General features: G+C 39.4%; 2 protein-coding genes across 2 annotated transcripts in view; both read right to left on the reverse strand.

The window, feature by feature from the left end:
* LOC128891815 (uncharacterized) overlaps positions 1-6,037 on the reverse strand; it is a 168,423-nt gene extending 162,386 nt beyond the window's left edge. The window contains exon 1 of the mRNA XM_054151636.1: positions 6,033-6,037. The gene's annotated coding sequence lies outside the window, so the exon portion shown is untranslated. The remainder of the gene's footprint in view (positions 1-6,032) is intronic.
* LOC128891803 (uncharacterized) overlaps positions 1-19,809 on the reverse strand; it is a 54,119-nt gene extending 34,310 nt beyond the window's left edge. The window contains exon 1 of the mRNA XM_054151617.1: positions 15,354-19,809. Coding sequence (XP_054007592.1) covers positions 15,354-18,595 — 3,242 coding nt within the window. The 5' untranslated portion in view covers positions 18,596-19,809. The remainder of the gene's footprint in view (positions 1-15,353) is intronic.
* Positions 19,810-20,474: the final 665 nt, after the last annotated feature.

Below are 20,474 nucleotides of genomic sequence, written 5' to 3' on the forward strand. Positions count from 1 at the left end.
ATGGAAGATAGAATGAGATCGATATTTGACTTTTTATTCCATCTTCCATGAATATTGCTGACAAAATCAGGATAGAAACACACGGTACGGTACGGTTTTTACGGTACCGTACGGTTACGTCTAAAAAAGCGGTTTTTCGTGAATTTTTTAAGGATGGAAAAAAATAATTAATTCCATCGATCTTTTTATTCTATTTTCGTACGTATTTGTGTAGTCTGTACAAATTTTTTCAACAAGAAATATTCAAATTGAGTCGACTGTGACGCACGTTTGTAGGGCACCTCACTATTGAAACATCCTATCGGCGGGAAAGATGCAGTCATAATTTTGGTTTGACGCAAAAAAAAACCAAAAGAAATGTTCATTTTCATACATTTTTCTTCTACGTAAACTAAGAAAAACCCGCAAAAATGGTGAAATGTGAAATTACTGCAAGTTTGAAAAAAAGACCGAGTTTGTTTGGGTGAAAAGAATCACTGTAACTTGATAAAAAAGTTGTTTAAAATTTTTTTTGTATGAATTTTTTTTAGTTCACATAGAAGGAAAATATGTTTCTGTTCGTAAGATTTGTGAAATTTTTTACATATCAACGAGAAATTTTCACAGGACTAACGGAGTCAGTCAGATATATTTACAAGAGCATCCCTCGGGGAGGTATCCTTAGTAGAGCTCCCATTTATACGTGTACACATGTAACACGTCAAGTCGCGTAGAAATCCATGTAGTGTAAATATCCGTATCCATATTACACGGATACACGTGTATTACACGGTTATTCACGTTTTTCACGTGTAAAGAAGCACGGAATGTATTAATTACACGTAAACGTTTAAACCGGATACACGTGACACGTGTACACGTACGTGTTTTAGCCGAGAGCTAAAGAATAAGATGAACTTCTTTTCATTAACGATCAACTATTACCTACACGATTACTTTAATTCTTCTTTGATCGAGCTGAGGAAGTACAAACGTACTTAAAGAATTTATGTAATTGAGAGGGAACCTTGGATTCTATCGATCGAGACAGCACAAGGCACGTTCGAACCGATTCCTTTGAAGGTATTGTATTGCTTCTATTTATCAACCCGTTTCTAAACGGATGTTCGCGTCGATAATGTACAAATGCAACATTGGAGCCATAAATAAATGAAAATCGTTCCTTCCTGTTACCATCGACACGCTTTCTGCACAGTCAGATTTGAAACGCCCATTTTAATGATGGGCGTGAACTTTCCTACTGTTGAGCCGGGGTCTTTTTGGACCCAAGTTCATAATTGTCTCGCATTTTGTCTACGTGACATGATTGACTCTTTTTAAATATCGTCAGCAAGTTTTATAAATGTAGAGAAATGTTTTATTTCTAATGAAGTTCTACATGTATAAATTCACAAATATATTTATTTGTTATCGATTGAAAGAGGCTGTACAAAGACATGTACATTTTTAAAGATTTATCAAATGCATTGAGAGGGACTTTCGAAAAGTAGTCAATAATGCTGTACGGATACAGTATAATAAAATGCTTGATACGACTACAAAAGATATAATTTCGTCTAACACAAGCATAAACGAGAGCTGCAAAGCTTATAATAACGAATATCACTTGTTACTTTAGAACACGTTAAGAGGGAAAATGTACTATCGAAAATGTCTAGATTTGATTCACAGTAATACAAATCGTACTACCAAAGGGAAACTAATATAATTCAAATTATAAACTGTTATAAATCTTGTAGAAGACTTTTAATTTTCAGAACTACGGAATTACCTCCGAGTTAGTTAATAGAAAACCACGAGTTACGACACAAGAGAATCGTCAAAAAAAGCCGCGTGGAAAAGGAAGAAAGAAACGAAATGAAAATTGAAGGAAAACAAAAATATGCAGCACGAGATAGGAGCAGAAGTTCGGGGAGAGGTGAAACGAAGAAGAGGAATTTGAAGAGGCTCGAGTAAGCGGAGAATGAAAATATGAAGAGGGAAAATGGAGGAAGAATATAGAGATCGTGATGAAGAGAGAGATAGAGACAAGTTTTTGCTACCTTTTTCTTTTCGTTTGGCTTCTCTCCTTCTCTGTCACTCTCTCTTGTTCTCCCTTTCTGTGGTATAAACGTGGGCGTGGACGTAGACGAGGTATGCCTTCAGGGCCGACGAGCATCGACCGATCCAACTGGACTTATCGTAAATCGTGGCCAATCTCGCGATTGTTCGGTAACTAACAGACACCTCCGCGTGATTTTTCAACGAGCGGCTCTTAAATTTCTATACAAAGGTTCGAGAAACACGAAAATTAGCCAAATAGTTGCCAATTATACGACCTTACTAAGTTCGCAGAAGCAAAGTAGCATAAGCAGGGACGGCGCCACTATGAAACCAACGAGGCTTGGCTCATACAAGAGGCACTACAGAGTTTCTTATTCGTTGGTTTTTTAATGTAACCACTATTTGAATGCATGAAAGAACAATTTGGTTATTGAAAAATGGCGGGGCTGGTGTAAATGAACTCTTGACTGTATTTAATACTCATTATCTGAAAAATTACTGTTAACAATAATTAATTTACTTATTCGTAACATACGTGAGTATCACATAATGGTTAAGATATGTACATGAACGTTCATTGTACTATTGCTCCATTGTATAATTCTTCAAGTTCAAACAGGAGAAATTAATTAATCAATTATACTTGAATATATTAGTAGATTATTATCTACCTATTTTAATTGCCTCTGTATCCATTTAAATTGCCCACAATTACCTTAATTTAAATTACAACAATAAAAGAAGTTATGCTAAGCTTCGTGGCTGACCAAAAGGAAACTTTTTGTTATTTTTATTCTATTACCTGATTATATCATAATTAATTTTTTGGGCTTCAACTGGCAAAATGTACGATGTTCATTTTGTATTTCTCGTTATAGTGTAACCCAATTATAGTCTAACCAAAAACAGTGTTTCGTAAACCTTCTTTTTCCATAAACTCCCTTAATTAATTAAAGACAATTCTTGGAGGACCCACTACAATACACTTAAATCCTTATTGATTTGAATAGAGATTGAAACTGTTTTTCACGGATTCTTTATTAGGTGCAGAAATTAATTCTGTGCCATTATATTCAATCATTTATAAATGTAGCTTGAATAAAATATTTACTCGTCGTTTTGTTATGTTAAATTATCAATCTTCTGAATCCTCAACCTAATCTTCACTACAATGTATCTGTGTATATACAAGGTTCAATAAACAATAAATTTTGTAGCCTTAAAGGTTGATCGAAGTATGAATCTTATATATAAATAAATAGTAAGTGTACCTTGGGAAGGCACAGAATTAATTTCTGCACTTAACATTTAAAACGTGTAAGAATCTGTTGCTTCGCAGCTACCTAGTCGAAATAAACGAATATGATTAAATAACTGGCCAAATTATATAAATTTCGGTTTCAATTTACACGTATTCAGAGGATCTTCCGTTTAAATCAGGAGATAGGTGTACTTTCATAATTTGCTACTCCATTACCGGAGGAAAATAGGGACGAACGATTTATCGGTAATGCGTTTCACACCGTGGCGAAGCAGAAACGTAAATCGTGATATGCTCAATCTGTCGTATCGAGACACAAATGATTTTCGTATTTGTCGTCGTAGAACGACATGGCACAGGCAAAACGTTAAAACGAGCTCTGATTTTAATTTCCTACAACTCCCCCCGTTGGTGGCCTGCGGCTTTCGAATTCCCGTCGGTGCGATCGATGGACGCTCGTGTCGTCACATGAGAACCCTCCTTTAATACCTCTCCCTCTCATTAAAGCCGTCCGCTCATCGCTAGCGCGGAGTGTAGCATCCTAATGCTATTTACACAAGTGCTCCGCGCCGAAGCGAAAGGGAGTTGGAAACTGTTCCTCGCGTTTCAACCGCCGTACCAACGCGTTACGATAAAGTACTCATTTGCATCGCGTACCTTGGCAAATTCTACATGTACATTCGTCTTTTGGGTAATTGAATGCGTTGGAAGCCGAAAGCCACTTCATTTGGTTTGATAAGAGATACACAAATACCTAACGAAAAAACAATACGACTTTCCATTTAAAAGAATTTAAGGGAGACTTTGTTTTACCTCAACAGTCGCTCCAAAAAAATGACTGCAGACTTGAACGTTAGCTCCGGTGTACCATTTAATTACAGTCAACATTAATAATCGATATCTTTGTCAGATTCAGAGAAAACTTGTAACATTTAAACGCATTTATAAGACCTCCCTTCAAAAAAAGAAATGATTGTAGACTTAAAGAATTAAGCTCCACAGTACCATTTAATTATATTGTTTAGTATTAATATTAATATACAGGATGTCCTGTACAAAGTGTTTTCTGAGAAGCGGTATTTATTATCTGTTACGTAGGAAAACTTTACGATACTGAATAATATTTAACAATTTATGGATAGTTACACAGTTGTAACGAAAAATTAGAATTTTTTAAATTGTTCATATTCATAAGTACCAATACTCCAAATAAATATCGCAAACGTTCGAGTCTTCTTTGGTAAGCCAGTTTAATACAATATTTAATTTTCCTTTGACAAATCGAATCGCGCCGATAAGAATATTACAGTTAAAAGTTCTTAAAGTTTACCGTAATTTTCGTTCTAGAGCGCTAAATTGTGGCCAACGATAAGGAAATTTTTACAACCAAGCAACTAATGGTATCTCAAGGACGCGAACTGAGGTCGTATCGTGTTTCCAGTTCGTTCTTTCTGCGCGGCGATTAAAGTCTAAATAAAAGTCTCTGCCAGCCACGGATCCCATTATTGTCTCGACAATGAAGGTAATTTTAACGAGTACGATATAATAAGGAGTAATGGGAACAATAGAAGAATCGAGGGAGATAATAACTTATACCGAACCATAGGTAATGACTCTTCCATAAAAGTGAAGTAAAACTTGGAAGCTCGAAAATTGTTCCCATTAGATTTTAATTAACGTCCCAGACCTCGTTTAAAAACGAGCTGCCTTTTTAACAGCGTCATGCTCCCCCAGTTTATTAATTATAAATGGTATCTCGGTATTAAACGTATGCCGAATAACATAAATAAGAATTAGATAAATTTTCCTTAATGGCGAGGAGAAAATAATTGTGAAGTACATCTCAATACTTGCGTATAACGGTTATTACTGCATTTTTATAGTAGACATTGACTTTAAATTACAAGAGAAACTTTCCCCTTGGTCGTACTAATTTTTCAGGTTTTCATAAATAACGAGCATCAATTTCCTCTCTGAAACAGTATAAGAAATGAATTTCTGCTGAAGTAAGTTTTACAAACATCTCGAGGAACGTGTTTAAAGTTTTCAGTGGACGTAACAGGATTCTCCATTATACTTATTCTTAGTTATTTATATCAAGGTCGCGCAATGCATCATGTTCTTCTTTAAAATGATCTTATTGCTGCATGATGTCACTCTGAAAGTTCTGTTGGTTGCTTTTGTCATGTATATCATTATCGCAACATAAAAATTCTGTTCGGTACACAAGCAGTTTATGGCAACAACAACCACGTCAGTTGGGCCACTTTAGAATTTTCAAACATTGAAATATTTCTAACAAATGGATTGAAACTATTTTTTCGAAATTATTCGAACGCATTAAATTATTATAGGACTCTAACGATTTCAAAATTGGTGTCATTATTTTTCACTCCGTGCATATTTAATTTAAAAATCGATTTCAATCAACTACCAGTCATTTTTTAGATAATATTTAGAAAATATGAATTCCTACGTGATTTTCGACGCTGAATTCAATAGCGTGTAATACAATTTAAAAAATAAATTCTGCAAATCATCAGATCGTGAAATCCATACCTTTATTTATGCAGTACTCTCCGAAGAGTACGTAAACAAAATTTGATACAAATAGCTTTAGTTTAAAAGGAGTTATTTCAATTTTAAATCGAATAATTTAATATTTACCTTGAATGTTAGGTAGCGTTCGTAACATAAGAACACGTATTTTCAAAATTTCATCTAGCACATCGTTGATACTTGATTTTTACACAAATGCACTCTTTTAAGCATCATCTATTATTATACTCTTCTACATTTCATATTGTCATTGCAAATCAAAAGAGGGTGTTAAAAAATGGCCAATTCTAAGGTAGCTAAGGTGCCTAAATAAATTATCAAGCATCATTCTTTAGGTTTCGGAACATTATAAACTCGCGATTATATATCGCAATAGAAATGTTATTAAAAACACTGATGAAGTAGATAGTGCATATGAAAAATTGGGAATCATTGCTTTCAGCTGATCGTACTTCGAAGTAACTGGATGAAATATAAAAATGTAAACGCTATTTTATAGACAAGAGTCCATGTTTATATTGCACGCAGAGGAAGTTCACATGAATATAAAAGATTGATGCGTTAATAATTTAGGTGTCTTAGTTAGCCAAAAAATCGACATTTTAATCCTCCCTTGGCACTTTTGACTCCTCCGTTCTGCGTCATACCTTTCTCTAACATTTCATACAGAAAGTAATTGTAAGTGACAGATATATTTTCATGAAACATTTCAGAGAAGAAGAGGGGCCGGCGGAGTAATTACCCCGAGGCCTCGATAGGTCTAGATCCGTCGCTGACCCGATTTCTACGTGTCCTAACATTTATCGGCAAAGGTATGTATTACAATTAAACGAACATAAGTAGAAAGGCGAGAACGGCGGGAGAGTTTGAGCGCGAGCCACGGTATCTTCATCAGTCCTTCGAGCTGGGACGAAGACTATGAATTTGAAATATCTGTTTGCGCAACGACGGCTACGTAGACAACGAACCTAGGGCGAAACGCGGAGCCACGACCCACTTTCGTGTCGTGCCAATTGCCCGATCGTAGAACACACAGCCCTAATTAGAGAAGTCTCGATCACCAATTAGACGTCACGCGTTACCAAACAGAATTCGACCACCGCCGCTGGAGAACATGGCGGAACCAAACCTGGAAACGTGATTTCGCGTAACGCTGGCGTCCCGTTGGCTATCTTATCTCTCTAGGTACCACCTACGAATATTCTATTTCGGTCACTCTAAATTGTCGTCCGTGAAAATTAGTATGGCAGACGTTCAACGTTGAATAAATCGCGTCGAGCCGGCTGCGTGATCTACTTTGGTCTCGGTGTTCTCGCAAGGACTAGAAAGTTCAGAAATTCGGACTCTTCGTCTCGGGACGGATCATCGGACCTACTGGTTGAATCGAGTCCCATTTCCCTTTACCGATTATTCCAGCCCACTCAACTGACACGTCTGACTTGTACTTGTTTACTATCAGTTACATCAAAGTCTAAGTAACGAAAATGTATAAACAACATGTCTTACAAAGATTATTCGCAATTTTTTATTTCTTTTTTGTTTCCTTTTCTCTTATGTAAACATGATACCATTCACTGTAGCCAATGACTATTCGGAATGTATCTAATATTTGTCCACACTTCAAAATTCACAAAACATGTACGTACGTAGTATTAAACATATTTATATATACATATGTACATATTCAAGTAAATGTAGATGGTGGAACTCTATTTCTCTTCACCGATTATTTCAACTTACACATTGTCAATCACAAAAACCCTGTATCATTAAGGTATAATTAATGAAAGAGTAGGAATTAATACTTTAATTACCCGCTTATTTATAAAGACTCTAGATCATAGAAGAGACCTTTACACATTAGTGTACACGTACATGTATATTGATCTAAGGTGATGTTAACTTCTGTGTATATCAATGCAGAAGATGGTCGTTTTAAGATGATGATTTAGAAATTCTTAACTACCTCGGTACGTTAAGAAATATGTCGTAAGTACAAGCAAAGTAAGCGCAATCAACCTTCCGTATGATTCAGCTTCAAATTTGCTGTCCGCACCTATTCGGTCTACATTCAATATTTGGCTGTAATATCGTAACAAAGCGTTTATAAACAAACTTCATATAACATTTTTTTTCTTGTTTTCACTTGTAGATCATGGTCCTACAATCTTGCTTGAAAAGTAGGAAACGCCTTGTATATTAACTTCAAGGGCTGTCCTTTAAATTTCCCCTATTTTCTATTAACTTTTTACACTCGAGAGGTGACTCTCAGTCACCATTACGTTTCACGCAGCAAATCTACCTAATGTTTCTTTAGGTTTAATTTCTATGGAGCTCGAAGTGTCGATAAAATGATTGTCGGCGAGGTAAAGGTGACTTTACTCTCAGATCTAGATATCTTAAAATTCATGGCAAAAGAATGCTAAGAAACATCTCGAGTTGCTGGAAGATACCAGAAAAAAAGACCTCGAGTGCAAAGGGTTAAAATATATATCTAAATCTCGAAGGAAAATTCTTGAATTTTGTCCATGACAACTGCGCGAGTCCTTCCAAAAGAAAACGCGCTTTGTCCTAATCTTGAAACACTCCCTTTTACTCTATTCCTGCTCGTCGTACCGCATTGTTCGCGTCACCAGCCCGTCCAAAGGATACAATAAACACGCCGATGGAGGTTGATTCAAGCGAATCCTCGAATTTCAATGCTTCCAGCTAATTGGCATCACGAGGAAGCGCGTCGGTCATGCTCTGTCCGCTCTACGTTGGCGGTAGCGCATGAGTTTACCACGTTCGGTCTCGTTTGAATATTTAACGGCGGTCGTGTATGCACGTCGATCGGCTCGTTATAAGCGGAATGACAGGAGCTGGAGACTGCGAGATACACAACGCCGTCGTCGCGTCGGTATTAAAATGCAAATGATCGCACTCTCGACGACCGTGCTTCGTATCACGGCGTTACTCTTTGTCGGCGATCGTTCGCAAAAAGTCCCCCGACACCACCTTTCTTGTTCTGTATGCATCGTGTATCGCGAATCTTTCTACGGATACGCATAGAAATGTAATCGACCGAGGATATCGAAGGCTGTGACTGCTAGCGATGGAATCGATCCAATGACATACTCATTAGTGTCGATACGCTTCGATTCGCAAGCAGTCTGGCCGAGTTATCGAACAGGTATTATAAGCTGTCATCGGTTGGGAGGTAAGATCTACTTTAAACGTCAAGCATCATTGAAACCCCAATGGGATGTCGGATATTATATGTAGCGTGCATGTTACGCCCGTTTTAAAGCGGTACGCATCAATTTCTGGAGACGCGATTCTAGGGTGTCAAACAGGTGAAGTAATTTGTTATTTGTAATAATAAGATGTACATTGAATATCAAGTACTATTGAGATTCTAATGAGCCATAGCGCTGAGAGAATTTCTCAAGGTATCACGCAGGTGTCATAGAAATTCACTTATGATATTAATAAAACGCAATTCAAATGTCAAGTACTATTGAGATTCTAATGAGCCTCGCTGCTTAGAGTATTCAAATATGTTGTAGCAGGCATAGCAAACTCATTTTTACTTGATACGTATCAGTTCCCAAGTAGTGGGTTGTGGAATCAAACTAATATTAAAAAATATTATCATTGGTTCTCAGAAAAATACACTTTTGAAACAGCAAGTAGGATTCAATGGGACACATAACTGGAAACTATACGATTAATTTAATATTCGAACGTACTCTATACATATACATAGTAAGGAGTCCATTCTGTCCTGATCCGTATCAATTCCCTAGATATTTATCAGAACACGAGGCTGAGTCTATCTGAATATTTTATAGCGTATATACATAACAAACTCATTCTAAACCAATATGTGCTCATTCCCAAGCAGTGTATCGAATTTCAAGCAGATGAAATATGTCGTTATTATGATCCATAAGGATTACTAAAATCCGTTAAGATATTACTGATAATAACATGCATTTTAAATATCAAATCCTATTGAAACTCCAACACCTTGTCCACTGGAATTGTATTTATTACATTGTTAATTCCAGTGTCTACCTACTGCGATCTATTGTCTGTGTTGTTGGTTGTCCACTCACAGTACTCAATCTGAGAAAACAGACAGAGCATTTAATATACTTTCTAAGCGTATAGACAACTTAATGTCAGTCTACATTAGTATACAGGGTATCCCTAATTTATGTGTCGAAACTTTGGCAACATGTAGGGCACCGATAAGAAAAAAAATCCTTCAGAGATTTGCTCGTTTTTGCTCTGTTTTAGAGAAAATCGCGAAAAAGAAAACAAAAAAGTTTTCGTCTTTGCTTTCATTTATTTACACTCACTTCTTCTGTTACCACTTATTTAATACAGGCACCGTTAAAAGAAATGATGACCTCTTGCTCCAAGGCATGCATTGCATCTACTAGTATCGCTTGAATTGCATTTGACGTTGCTCCCGGGATATTTGCTGCACTGCAGCCACGATTCGGCTTCTCAGTTGAAACAAATTTACAGGATAAGATTAAGTGTTTACGTTTGTGCGGAACTCTGAAGCAGAAAATTGATTTGATACCAATCAACTCGAGAGAATAATTAAACTCGAGAGCAATGTCAAGCTGCAATTCAAGCGGTAACCAGTAAATAGTATGCATTGGAGCAAGACGTCGTCTTTTTTTTTTTGGACAGTGTCTGCATTAAATAAGCGATAACAAAGTAACTGAATAAGTAACTGTAAATAAATGAGAGAAAAGACGAAAACTTTTTTGTTTCCTTTCTCGCGATTTTCTCCAAAACGGAGCAAAAACGAGCAAATCTCTAAAGAATATTTTTTCTTAGTTTGTCGGTGCCCTGCATGCTCCTAAACTTTTGACACTTAAATTAGGGACACCCTGTATACTAATGTAGAAAGTCCTTAGCTAAGTCGCAAATACTTTCTAAATAGAACGGTAGCTAAACTGTTAAGAGGACATAGAGTTTCAACTATTTCAATGATATACTTATGCATAATACATAAACGTACACTACGTTAATTAAAAACATTATATCGAACTGATTCTGGCTTAACACGTTCTATTTCCCGAGCAGTGAGCTAGTTTACACCTGGCGTATCAAATTCGTGTCAATGGTTGCAGCTGGAGTTAATGGAGCTGGTAACTTTCTAGTAGAAGGGCAGAAATAACTGTGGCAAGTATACTTGATACGAAATTGATATGGCCGATGTAAATTAGCTTAGCGAGCAGAATTATCAAACAGTTTGAAATAAGCTGACACAGGTATTGGCAAGATACTACAGATAAATTACTGTGTCTTCTTCAACAAGTAGTTCTCCTACATAAAATGCAACTCCCGAAGAAAATTAAAAGTCAAAACATGGAAGCTTTAAGTTAATGCCTATACAGCAAAAGGCACACATTGATTTTGTCACCTGTTATCGATCAAACAAAAAAAAAAAAAAAAAAACTAATAAAAGAATTCCTATTTTACTCGAAGAATTACCGATCTAGTTTGATGTTGACTTCACGTTCTATCACGTTTGATAAATTGCAATTGCCATTAAACAGGTATTAAACTAGATGCAATTGATAGGTACCGATAGGATAATCGTGTCTGAGTAAATTGCTACTCGTCTGAAGACATTAACCGAGGCTCTCAGGTGTTAAACGTGTCGTTTAGGCATTATATCAAACTATGATACCAGCACAGTTCCATTATCATTTTATTCTAATCATTTTGTTTTACCTATTCTGGTTTTAAATATACGATAAATAGAGAAACACGTAACTTTTAATTCTAATCTAAGTAGAAATATATATAAGGGATATTTTCACCTTGAAGAAATGAATTTCTGCCGATAATAAAAACAGCTCAATAGCTTTTCTTAAAGGCACCAATAATAGTGCACAATTTTTAAATGAATTGGAATTTTCGGATTGACAAACTTCCCCTCTAAGAGTGTTTGATCGCTGGTTCACGTTTCAATTCCATCACTAGCGAGTGGGTAGATCGAAATTTAATTGTCCTTGGTGGAACAACCACGGAACGAGCGAGGCGAGCTAGAATCGAATGGTGAAAGTGGCAAGGGCAAGATGCTCGTAGAGTTAAACGCCCTGGCAGTTGTTCTTTCGCTTTAATTCAGCGATTGATCGTGTAATTGCTATCGATGTGTCCTCGAGCGGCGAACAAATACTCGATTCCGTATTTATAAATTAATTACGGTACTCCGAACTGTTGGAACGATGTACAGCCCACGACAATACGAGAGCGAACCTTCGAACTCTCGTGGAATCTTTATTTCGCAATGTTTTTGTAAATAAATATCTATCACGCCTGACATGCATCGAACATGGTATCAAATTGTGCTTCTACAAGAGTATAAAATTAGAAGAAAGTAATACGGTGTAAACAAATTATAATACATCCTTTTGAATTTAGTTTTGAATTTAGTATGTAGTACAAGTAAAAGAGGAATGTTTATGAACTTATTGTTAATTTTCTAATAATTTATCTGAACTGCTTCATATTCTTTGGAAAAGATTTGTATAGTCGTATAAATTGTACCATAATCACATTATGCTTTATCTGTATTAACGATTTAGAAATGAAATTTAGATCATCTGTGATTGAACATCAGACGTGATGGGATATATTTTATACATAGTATGGGATAATATTTTGCATAGTTTGTATAATACGATTTTGGACAGTACGGTTTTAGGCTTTTAAAGGCTAATAAAACAAAGAAAAAAAAAAAACAATGCCAACTACGTCGTTCAAATACTATTCACGATTGAAACTATCTCTACTTATCTTTACTGTACCGTTGATTTACTACTATTAAAATAATTATCTTTGCTACCTTATTCATGACGCACTGTTAATTTGTCAGTGTAATACTAATCTTAAACACTATTGTTACATAAGCTGCTTGCAGAGGTGGGCAAAATTTTATTCAACTAATAGACAACGAGTAAAACCACCGTGTAACGATTTATTTGCAAGGTTCATTTGATTCATTAGTTATTAGAATAACTTCTTATTCGTTAAACGGTAAAGTACAACTTTTGTTATATCAATATCGAATCACCTTTCATTCGTTATTCGAAATGTTTGTTTGGATAGTAATTTTGCTCAACTGTGTTATTCAAATAACAGATAACGAATAAAAACGCCACATACCGATTCATTTGGAAGATTTATACGATCCATTGGATATTTAAATAACCTGTCATTCGTTCAACGTGGAATGCAATTTCTATTGAACAAATATTAAATCATCTTTCATTTGTTATTCGAAAGTTTTCACTGGAGAATAATTGTGCCCATCTGTGCATGCCTTAAGAAGCAATATGCTAGAGGATTATTGTCGTGGTCCCAACATCCTTCATTTAACTGGCAACGCCGCGTCCGCAAGTTGATTCTGCTTCTAGATGCAGATTCAAGATGCAGTGAGAGGTTAATCCATGGACTCTCAATTTTATATGGTTTTCATGATGTTTTTTACCCTCTCTTTTCCCCCTATTTCGCATTAATTACAGTCGCCGTCGTCGTCGTACGGGCCAGACGTATTTCATTTCAGCATATTTCATATGATATTTCCCCCCCCACTCCACCCTCGTTTGCATACCAGAAGGTAAATAAAATGACCGTGAATAATTATCTTTATCGAATAACATCTCAGAGGGGTAGGAAAGAGAATTTTCCTGAAAAGCGTTCCATTCACGAATACACGTAAGACAATGTCACAATGGCCACCGCGCTTTCGGCCATTGAAATCCTTACACGCGTATATTCACCGTTACATATAATACTTAACGCGGCGAAAAAGTTTCAGTGCGCTTGCATTTCATTAAGACATCGACCGAAAGACATGTACGCGCAACGGTGAATAGATGCCTGGAACAAAGCATTTGGCAAAATAAAAGTCTACTGTTTCAATACCGGGAACACAAGCTGATATTTCTGATATAAAAGGTTCTTTTCCAAGTCTCGAGTAAAATAAAGGACACTTAACGGAAACGTGCTTCGTGTCGATTTCTTAGCATGAAATATTTCTTTGCGTGGCGATGCACGTTGCGCCTTGCGGTAATATTAAGTGCGACAGAATATCGCGAAACTTCGTATCCGCTTGAATAAATGATGCATTTCTCGGAGATAAGCGAAATTTATCTCGAATAATAGAGAAATAATGGACACACCGTATGAGAGATTTATTATTTAACGTTTGTTCCATCGAATGATTACTGAAATCAGCTTTTAATTCATTATGGTTGAGTATAATTTTAGTTGAGAACTCAGACTGGCAATTTTCATTGAACAAATAATGAATCGAAAGTTTTATTTAAATAAAAAGATAATTTCATAGCTTTTTTTTTTATAATTTGAACTGTAATTTTTATGAAACAACCAGAAGAAGATACTGATACTTGATTATTTTTTTGATTCCTTCTTGGAAATTTTGTTCGAAATGAAAGTATAATTTCATTTCATTCTGTAGATTGTAATTTTTAAAGAACAAATAAACGATCAGGAGTCTTTTATTTTTATTAATATATTACGATTCTTCGAGATTTTGAAAATTTCGTAAGAAACGTAAGTTGTACCGTAGGGTGAGTCACCTAAGACTTATCCTTCAAATATCTCCGTTGCTTTGTATAAAACAAAGATATGTTTCCAAAGGAAAATGTTTGATTCGGAGGTGGACATACTATAAGAGACAAAAAAAAAAGTAATTTCAAGGTCATAGTTTTAGAGATTTCAAGCTCATTGACGTTTCTTTTTTAAACATGATGGGGTATTTTCATTATTATAATCTTGTAGCTCTGATAAAAAGACAAATTCAAACATGTAGAATATGTTCACATTCGGATGGCCTTGTGAAGAGTTATTCTTATAAACTCATATTTCAATTTGCACAATCAACAAAGTATAGTATATACATTTGAATTTGTCTTTTTATCAGCTACTAATATAACAACAACAAAAAAAACGACAATAACCTTGAAATCTACAAATATATAACCTTGATAGTATGTCTCCCTCCTAACTAGACAGTTTCCTCTTCAGACATATATCTTCGTATCATTAAAAGCAAAATAAACATTTAAAGCACAACTCTCAGATGACTCACACTGTATATTCTTATTGATTTATCGATTCATTCTTGATTTTGTTCGATATCGAATACTCATAGAAATATTATAGACAGAGCAGGGAAGAACATACATCTGCCTGTAAATGGAAATGTCCCAGCGTTAAAAACAGAAAAAAACCGCGTTACCCTATCAATTTCTGTGCTTTCATTAATACGTACGTATAGTAATTGTTAAAAGTATAAACGATAACCATTTATCATTGACATAAAAATGATGTAAACATGCGTTGATAGCTGTTGTGTAGCTGGAAGTCTGGCTCCACTACTCTATCTATAATATCTCTATGCGAATACCTCGTGCAAAATAATACGATAATTGAAATATTCAAATGTTACCTGCCGAAAAGGGGATGCCAGAGTTGCGAGTCGTCGGGCGAGCTGGCCGTGGAGCTCACTTCCGGTTCCTGCTTGAGTAATCCGCTTCGTACCCTGAGCAACGGTGGATAAGGGCTGGTACGCCGGCTGCTGGACAGATCGATGGGCGCCGGCATTAGCGTGCCGATCGGTTTGCAGCTGAGTTTCGGTCTCGTTTGCGAGACGTTTCTCGTTCCATTACTCGCGTGACCGGTTCCTTTGTTAGTGCCGTTGTTGATTCTCGGATTCGACTGTCGTGACCTGGAGACTGGACCTTCGCCGTGGTCGAGGACGTGCTGGAGATGAGCCAGGGATATCACCAGTAAATCTGGATCTCTCAGGAGATCGGGCCTGTTCAATGCCTCTGGTAATCTCAGTTCTGGTCTGGACGCCAACAGTTTCGGGATTTCGGTGGCTGGAGCTGCGGCGAGACCGGGCAGGTAATCCCTAGGTACCAGAAGTGGATCGGGTATCAGATGCCCTGACGTCTCGATCAACTCTCGTAGTTGACTAGCAGGATCGAGCAGCTTGTCGGTGCTACTGGACGTGGCACAGGCTTCCTCCATCGCGTGTATTCGATGCTTACCGGAGGATTTCTGATAGGAAGTCGATTGGTTTTTCTGCCTATTGGTGGACCACTCGGCAGACATCGGTCTCTTAACTGCAGCGCGATCCGTCGCCAAGTACGTGCTATGGATATCACCGCTGGACATCGGTCTACCAGAGTTCCTCGCCTCTAGGCTCTGAACGCTCAATCGTTCTTGGAAGCTTCTATTTCCCTTTCGCGCGGTTTTCTCGGCATCCTTGGGATTTATATCCGAGCGAACGGCACGATGATCGCTGGGTACCTGATCGCAACGACTCGATATCTCCTTCTGCTTCTCGTAGTCCCTCGCTTCCAGTTGATTCGGCGACGACAGGATGCTTTTCAGGGTTAGATCGCTTTTCGCGTCCTCCGAACAGGACACGGAACAGGGAGGACTAGGTAGCAACCTCTCGAGGTACGCGGACGAGGGCCTCCTGGAAGCTGGGGAACACGGAATTCCACTCGGCTGCGGTGATACAACCGTGCCACGAGTTCGAAGTTCCTCGAGAACTTGCTCGTCGAAGTGTTCTACATCCTGATATTTGCATTTCGCTTGAGCCTCGCTGTTTCTGCTCGAGCTGATACCCTGGGCCTGATTTTTCCCGCTCTCCATGGGAGTTTTCCGACCGTCCGAATTTCCTATGGTTTGCCTTTGGAAATAATCGCGATCGGATTCGTAAGCTAGCGAGTCGGCTTTCTGGCGTCTCAGATCCTCCAAAACTTGAGAGTCGCAGTCGTCCTCGTCTTCTTCGATGTCCCTCTCGTCGTCGTCCTCCTCGTGAGGGAATCGGTCCAGATTCGATTCGTGTTTGGTGAAATTCACGGTACTCTCCGGAGACTCGACTCTAGCCTTCGTACTCGAGGAAATCGGATGGGTGGCGACAGCGTGAGGATTTCTGTATCGATAGCTGGGTATGATGATCGACAGACCGGGCAGATTCTTCGGGGAAGTTCTCTGCTGGGTCTCTGTCGCGGAATCGGCGTTCTTCAAGAGCCTCTCGGCGCATTCCGCTTGGGAATCCGGCGATCTGCTCGACGACGACGCTTTCGAGGCTGGCCTCGTCGCAGGTACCACCACGTTTTTCACGCTCTCCGGCGTGTGTGTTCTGGTTATAGAGACAGATAGACCTGGGGTGTTCCTCAGGGCGTTTAAAATCTTCGAGCTATCGTTATAGTCTATTTTGATCGGTTCCCCAGGTTCGTCGGGTCGCTCCTCCTCTGCTTCCAACGGGGCGTCGTCGAATATCGCCACCATATTCTGATACTTGGGGTGAGAGTTTGATTTACACTTCGGTCGAAGGCCACCGTCCGCTTCGGCGATTTTGCACGACTTCGAGTTCGAGTCCGAGGCATTCTTTACTGAAACGACCACGACGTTCTCCTCGACGGGAGGATTTTTCTCTTCCTCGTTCTCACCATCGTAGTTTCCAAGAATCTTCTCCTCGTGAATCTCAATTTTGTCGCTGGCAAGAGCGTCGTCGGGTTTATCGGTGTTCTCGTGCTGATAATTGGAAATTAAATTCGCCCTCGAGCGATCGTTATCGTTACTCAAATTCGAGTCTTTGATTTTACACTCGGTGGAGCTGCCATGATGGTTCCCGTTGAGAACCACATAGGTTTTCGTCGAGTCGACTGGCAAATCAGCGCAGGGTGTATCGGTAGCTAGAACCGGAGAGGCTGTGGCGTCTATCATATTCAATATGTCCTGAATGCCCGCCTTGTTCAAGCGTCGTCTTTTCTCGCTATCTACGACTGGTTTCTTTTCAACGGCGATAACATCATCCTCGTTTTGCCTCTTCTCGCCGTTTCCTTGCCTCTGAAGGACATTCTGATGAACGCCTTCGGGCAATTGAGAAAAGTGTAGCTGTTCCAGCACCACTCGCGGCTGGAACAGTTTGTCTTTTTGCAGCTTTTCAAGGTTACTTCTTCCGTTGCATCTGGCCAAGTCTTTCTCGAACCTATACTCTTCCATTTCGTCTTCGTTTTCGTCGTCGTCATCGTCGTCGTCGTCGTCGTCGTCCTCCTCCTCCTCCTCCTCGGAACACGACGCTTCTTGTCGTTCCTCGTCCCACGTTGGCGCAACCCCGCTGTTATCTCGCATTTTATCCAATGGAAAGCCATAATCGCGTCGATGGTGGCTAGTTCGATCGATCTCATCGTAACTCCTTTTCTTTCCAACACCGTCCCTGGTGACCAAACCATTGGTCCGTCCATTTGTCAATTCTTTCGCGGAGATATGTTGAAGATTCAGCGTCGCCCGACCTGGTCGTTTCTCGTTCCCTTTTCCGTCGTTCGTGTCGGACGAATTCGAAGAGTTTGCGCTGCTCGTCTTTTGGGAGGCGACTCCGAAACCGACCGAGTACATGTTGGACGCTGTTCGCGGTATTGAACGCCATCCTTGCGCCGTCTTCGTCAGCTTGATGCGATTCCTTTTGTCGTAATCCTCGCATCTGACCTCGACGATCCTCTGCTCGCGCTGCGACGCCCACAGAAAAATCGGATTCACTTTCGGCCGTTTCTCTTCCGGCTCCGTCGACTCCTCTTCCCTAGGTTGCTTCTGGTGTTTCTGATGATGGTGATGATGATGATGACGTCTTTGACGACGGGGCGCTGTGCCCCGTGCAGGGGCCCCGCTCATCACTCCATCCAACGAGCTGTTGTTACTCTGCCACTCGTCCACCGAGACTACTTCTTCTGGCAGCGAATCGTGGCCCACCAACCGTTTTTATAAATCTCCAACGAACGCGTTATCCGAACGACGGCTAAACTACTCCCTGTGCGCGAGCAATTCAAACGTTACGCGCGATTACATTCTTCGTCGAGCGTATTTTGCGATACTCGTGGCGCACGTTTGAACGAAGGGATCGGCTCGAACGCACCGCGGTTAAGTCTCGACTCACCGTGAAGTCAATTTCTCACCGTTCACTAACAAACAAGTCAGTTTCGAGAAAGCAACGATCGATCTTAAGGGCATTGACATTGTCGACCCAGCACTTCCGCGAGTCGGATGCACCGGACACATAGGCCACGCTCTCCTCTTCCTCGACGCGTACCGTCGTTGACCACCGATATTCCGTCCCGCCGTTTCCCTTCTTCTCTCTTTCTCTCTATCTGTCGCCTATCCACGGGACGAGGATCCCGCGAGTTCCACGAGTTCGTCGACACGGGCCAAAGAGGTTAGTGGTTCCTGCGGAGATAATACCACGGCGCAGTCAAGGTGGTTCGCCGATCGCGGAGGTCGTCGACGTTCAGTTGGCTATCGAACCGTGACACGACGCGGGGGAGCGGGGCGGATGATCAGCGGCACGATCGTCGATTTTCATCGTGTGGCATCTATAACGTCGATTTGCATCGAGCTTGCGGCGTCGACTCCGTCGAGCTTACGGCTGGCAGCACTGAGTGTGTTCGACCCATCGAGCTTCTCTCGAATCGTTCGCTTTCCTCTCTCCGCTCTGCTGTACTCGGTCTTTGCACTAATGCGGTGGTCGTTCGGTCTCGCCCCAAATTTTTCACCGCGAAACTTCTTTGAAACCTCTTTCCCCGGCTCTCTCGGTTCCCCGCTCCGAAAAGTCCTTCGTCGACGCTTCGTCCTCGCGAGAAAAGCCACCGATTGGAACCTCTCGAACCGCACTTTTTTTTTTATCCTTGACCCTGCGCGAATCGTTAACGACGGGAACCGTGGACGGCGAAGAATTGTCACCGATGACATAAGACTGAGAGAACTATTCACCGGTTACATGTTGTTACGCACGGAGTCACTGTCTGGGAGCTACTGTCGGTGCCTCCTAGTTGCCTTCCACTTCGTCGCCGCCGCCCCCGCTCCACGGAATCGCGTGTCAGGGTCGGAACTATTCGCGGAGCCCTCGGCTTAATACGTTCAACGACGACTATGATCCCCGTGAAAATTTCTACCCGAGTAAAATTATGTTTCCACGCGACGTTTATAAAGTAATTTTTTCCGATGGTAATTATAAGACTGCGGATGTTTATGCAAATTCATATTTTTATATACATAGATGAAGAACAGAAATTTGTATTAACCTCTTGAGGAACGTAGGACACGTATGTGTACGTTTGATTTTACATAAAAATTACCATTATTTACGGTTATAATGCTTTTTAGAATTAAAAAATAATCGACACTAAAGCGAGTGTAAATCTACGGATAACAATTGCTTTGATTGTAGGTATAGATTTGATTAAAGCAAAACAAAAATTCATTTTTTTGTCCCTCGAGAGGTTGAATATTTATGTGTTTCTGTACATCCTTGTATATTTAGATTTGTTGTAAATGCATAAATATCTGCAGTCTGGTAATTAAGATCATATTAGTTATTCCCATACTGTAGGGTTAACAACGCGAAACAGAATTTTCTGTGTATGAACTATTATAGTCTGATAGAAAAAACGGAGCAACTTATTTTTGATAAATGAAAAGAAAATGAAAAGAAAATGAAAAGAAAATGAAAACAAATGATGTCTTTAGAATATGTAATAGAATATCGAGCCACGTAATT

The sequence above is a fragment of the Hylaeus anthracinus genome, unplaced genomic scaffold (genome assembly GCF_026225885.1).
Source record: "Hylaeus anthracinus isolate JK02 unplaced genomic scaffold, UHH_iyHylAnth1.0_haploid 12002, whole genome shotgun sequence".
NCBI lineage: Eukaryota > Metazoa > Arthropoda > Insecta > Hymenoptera > Colletidae > Hylaeus > Hylaeus anthracinus.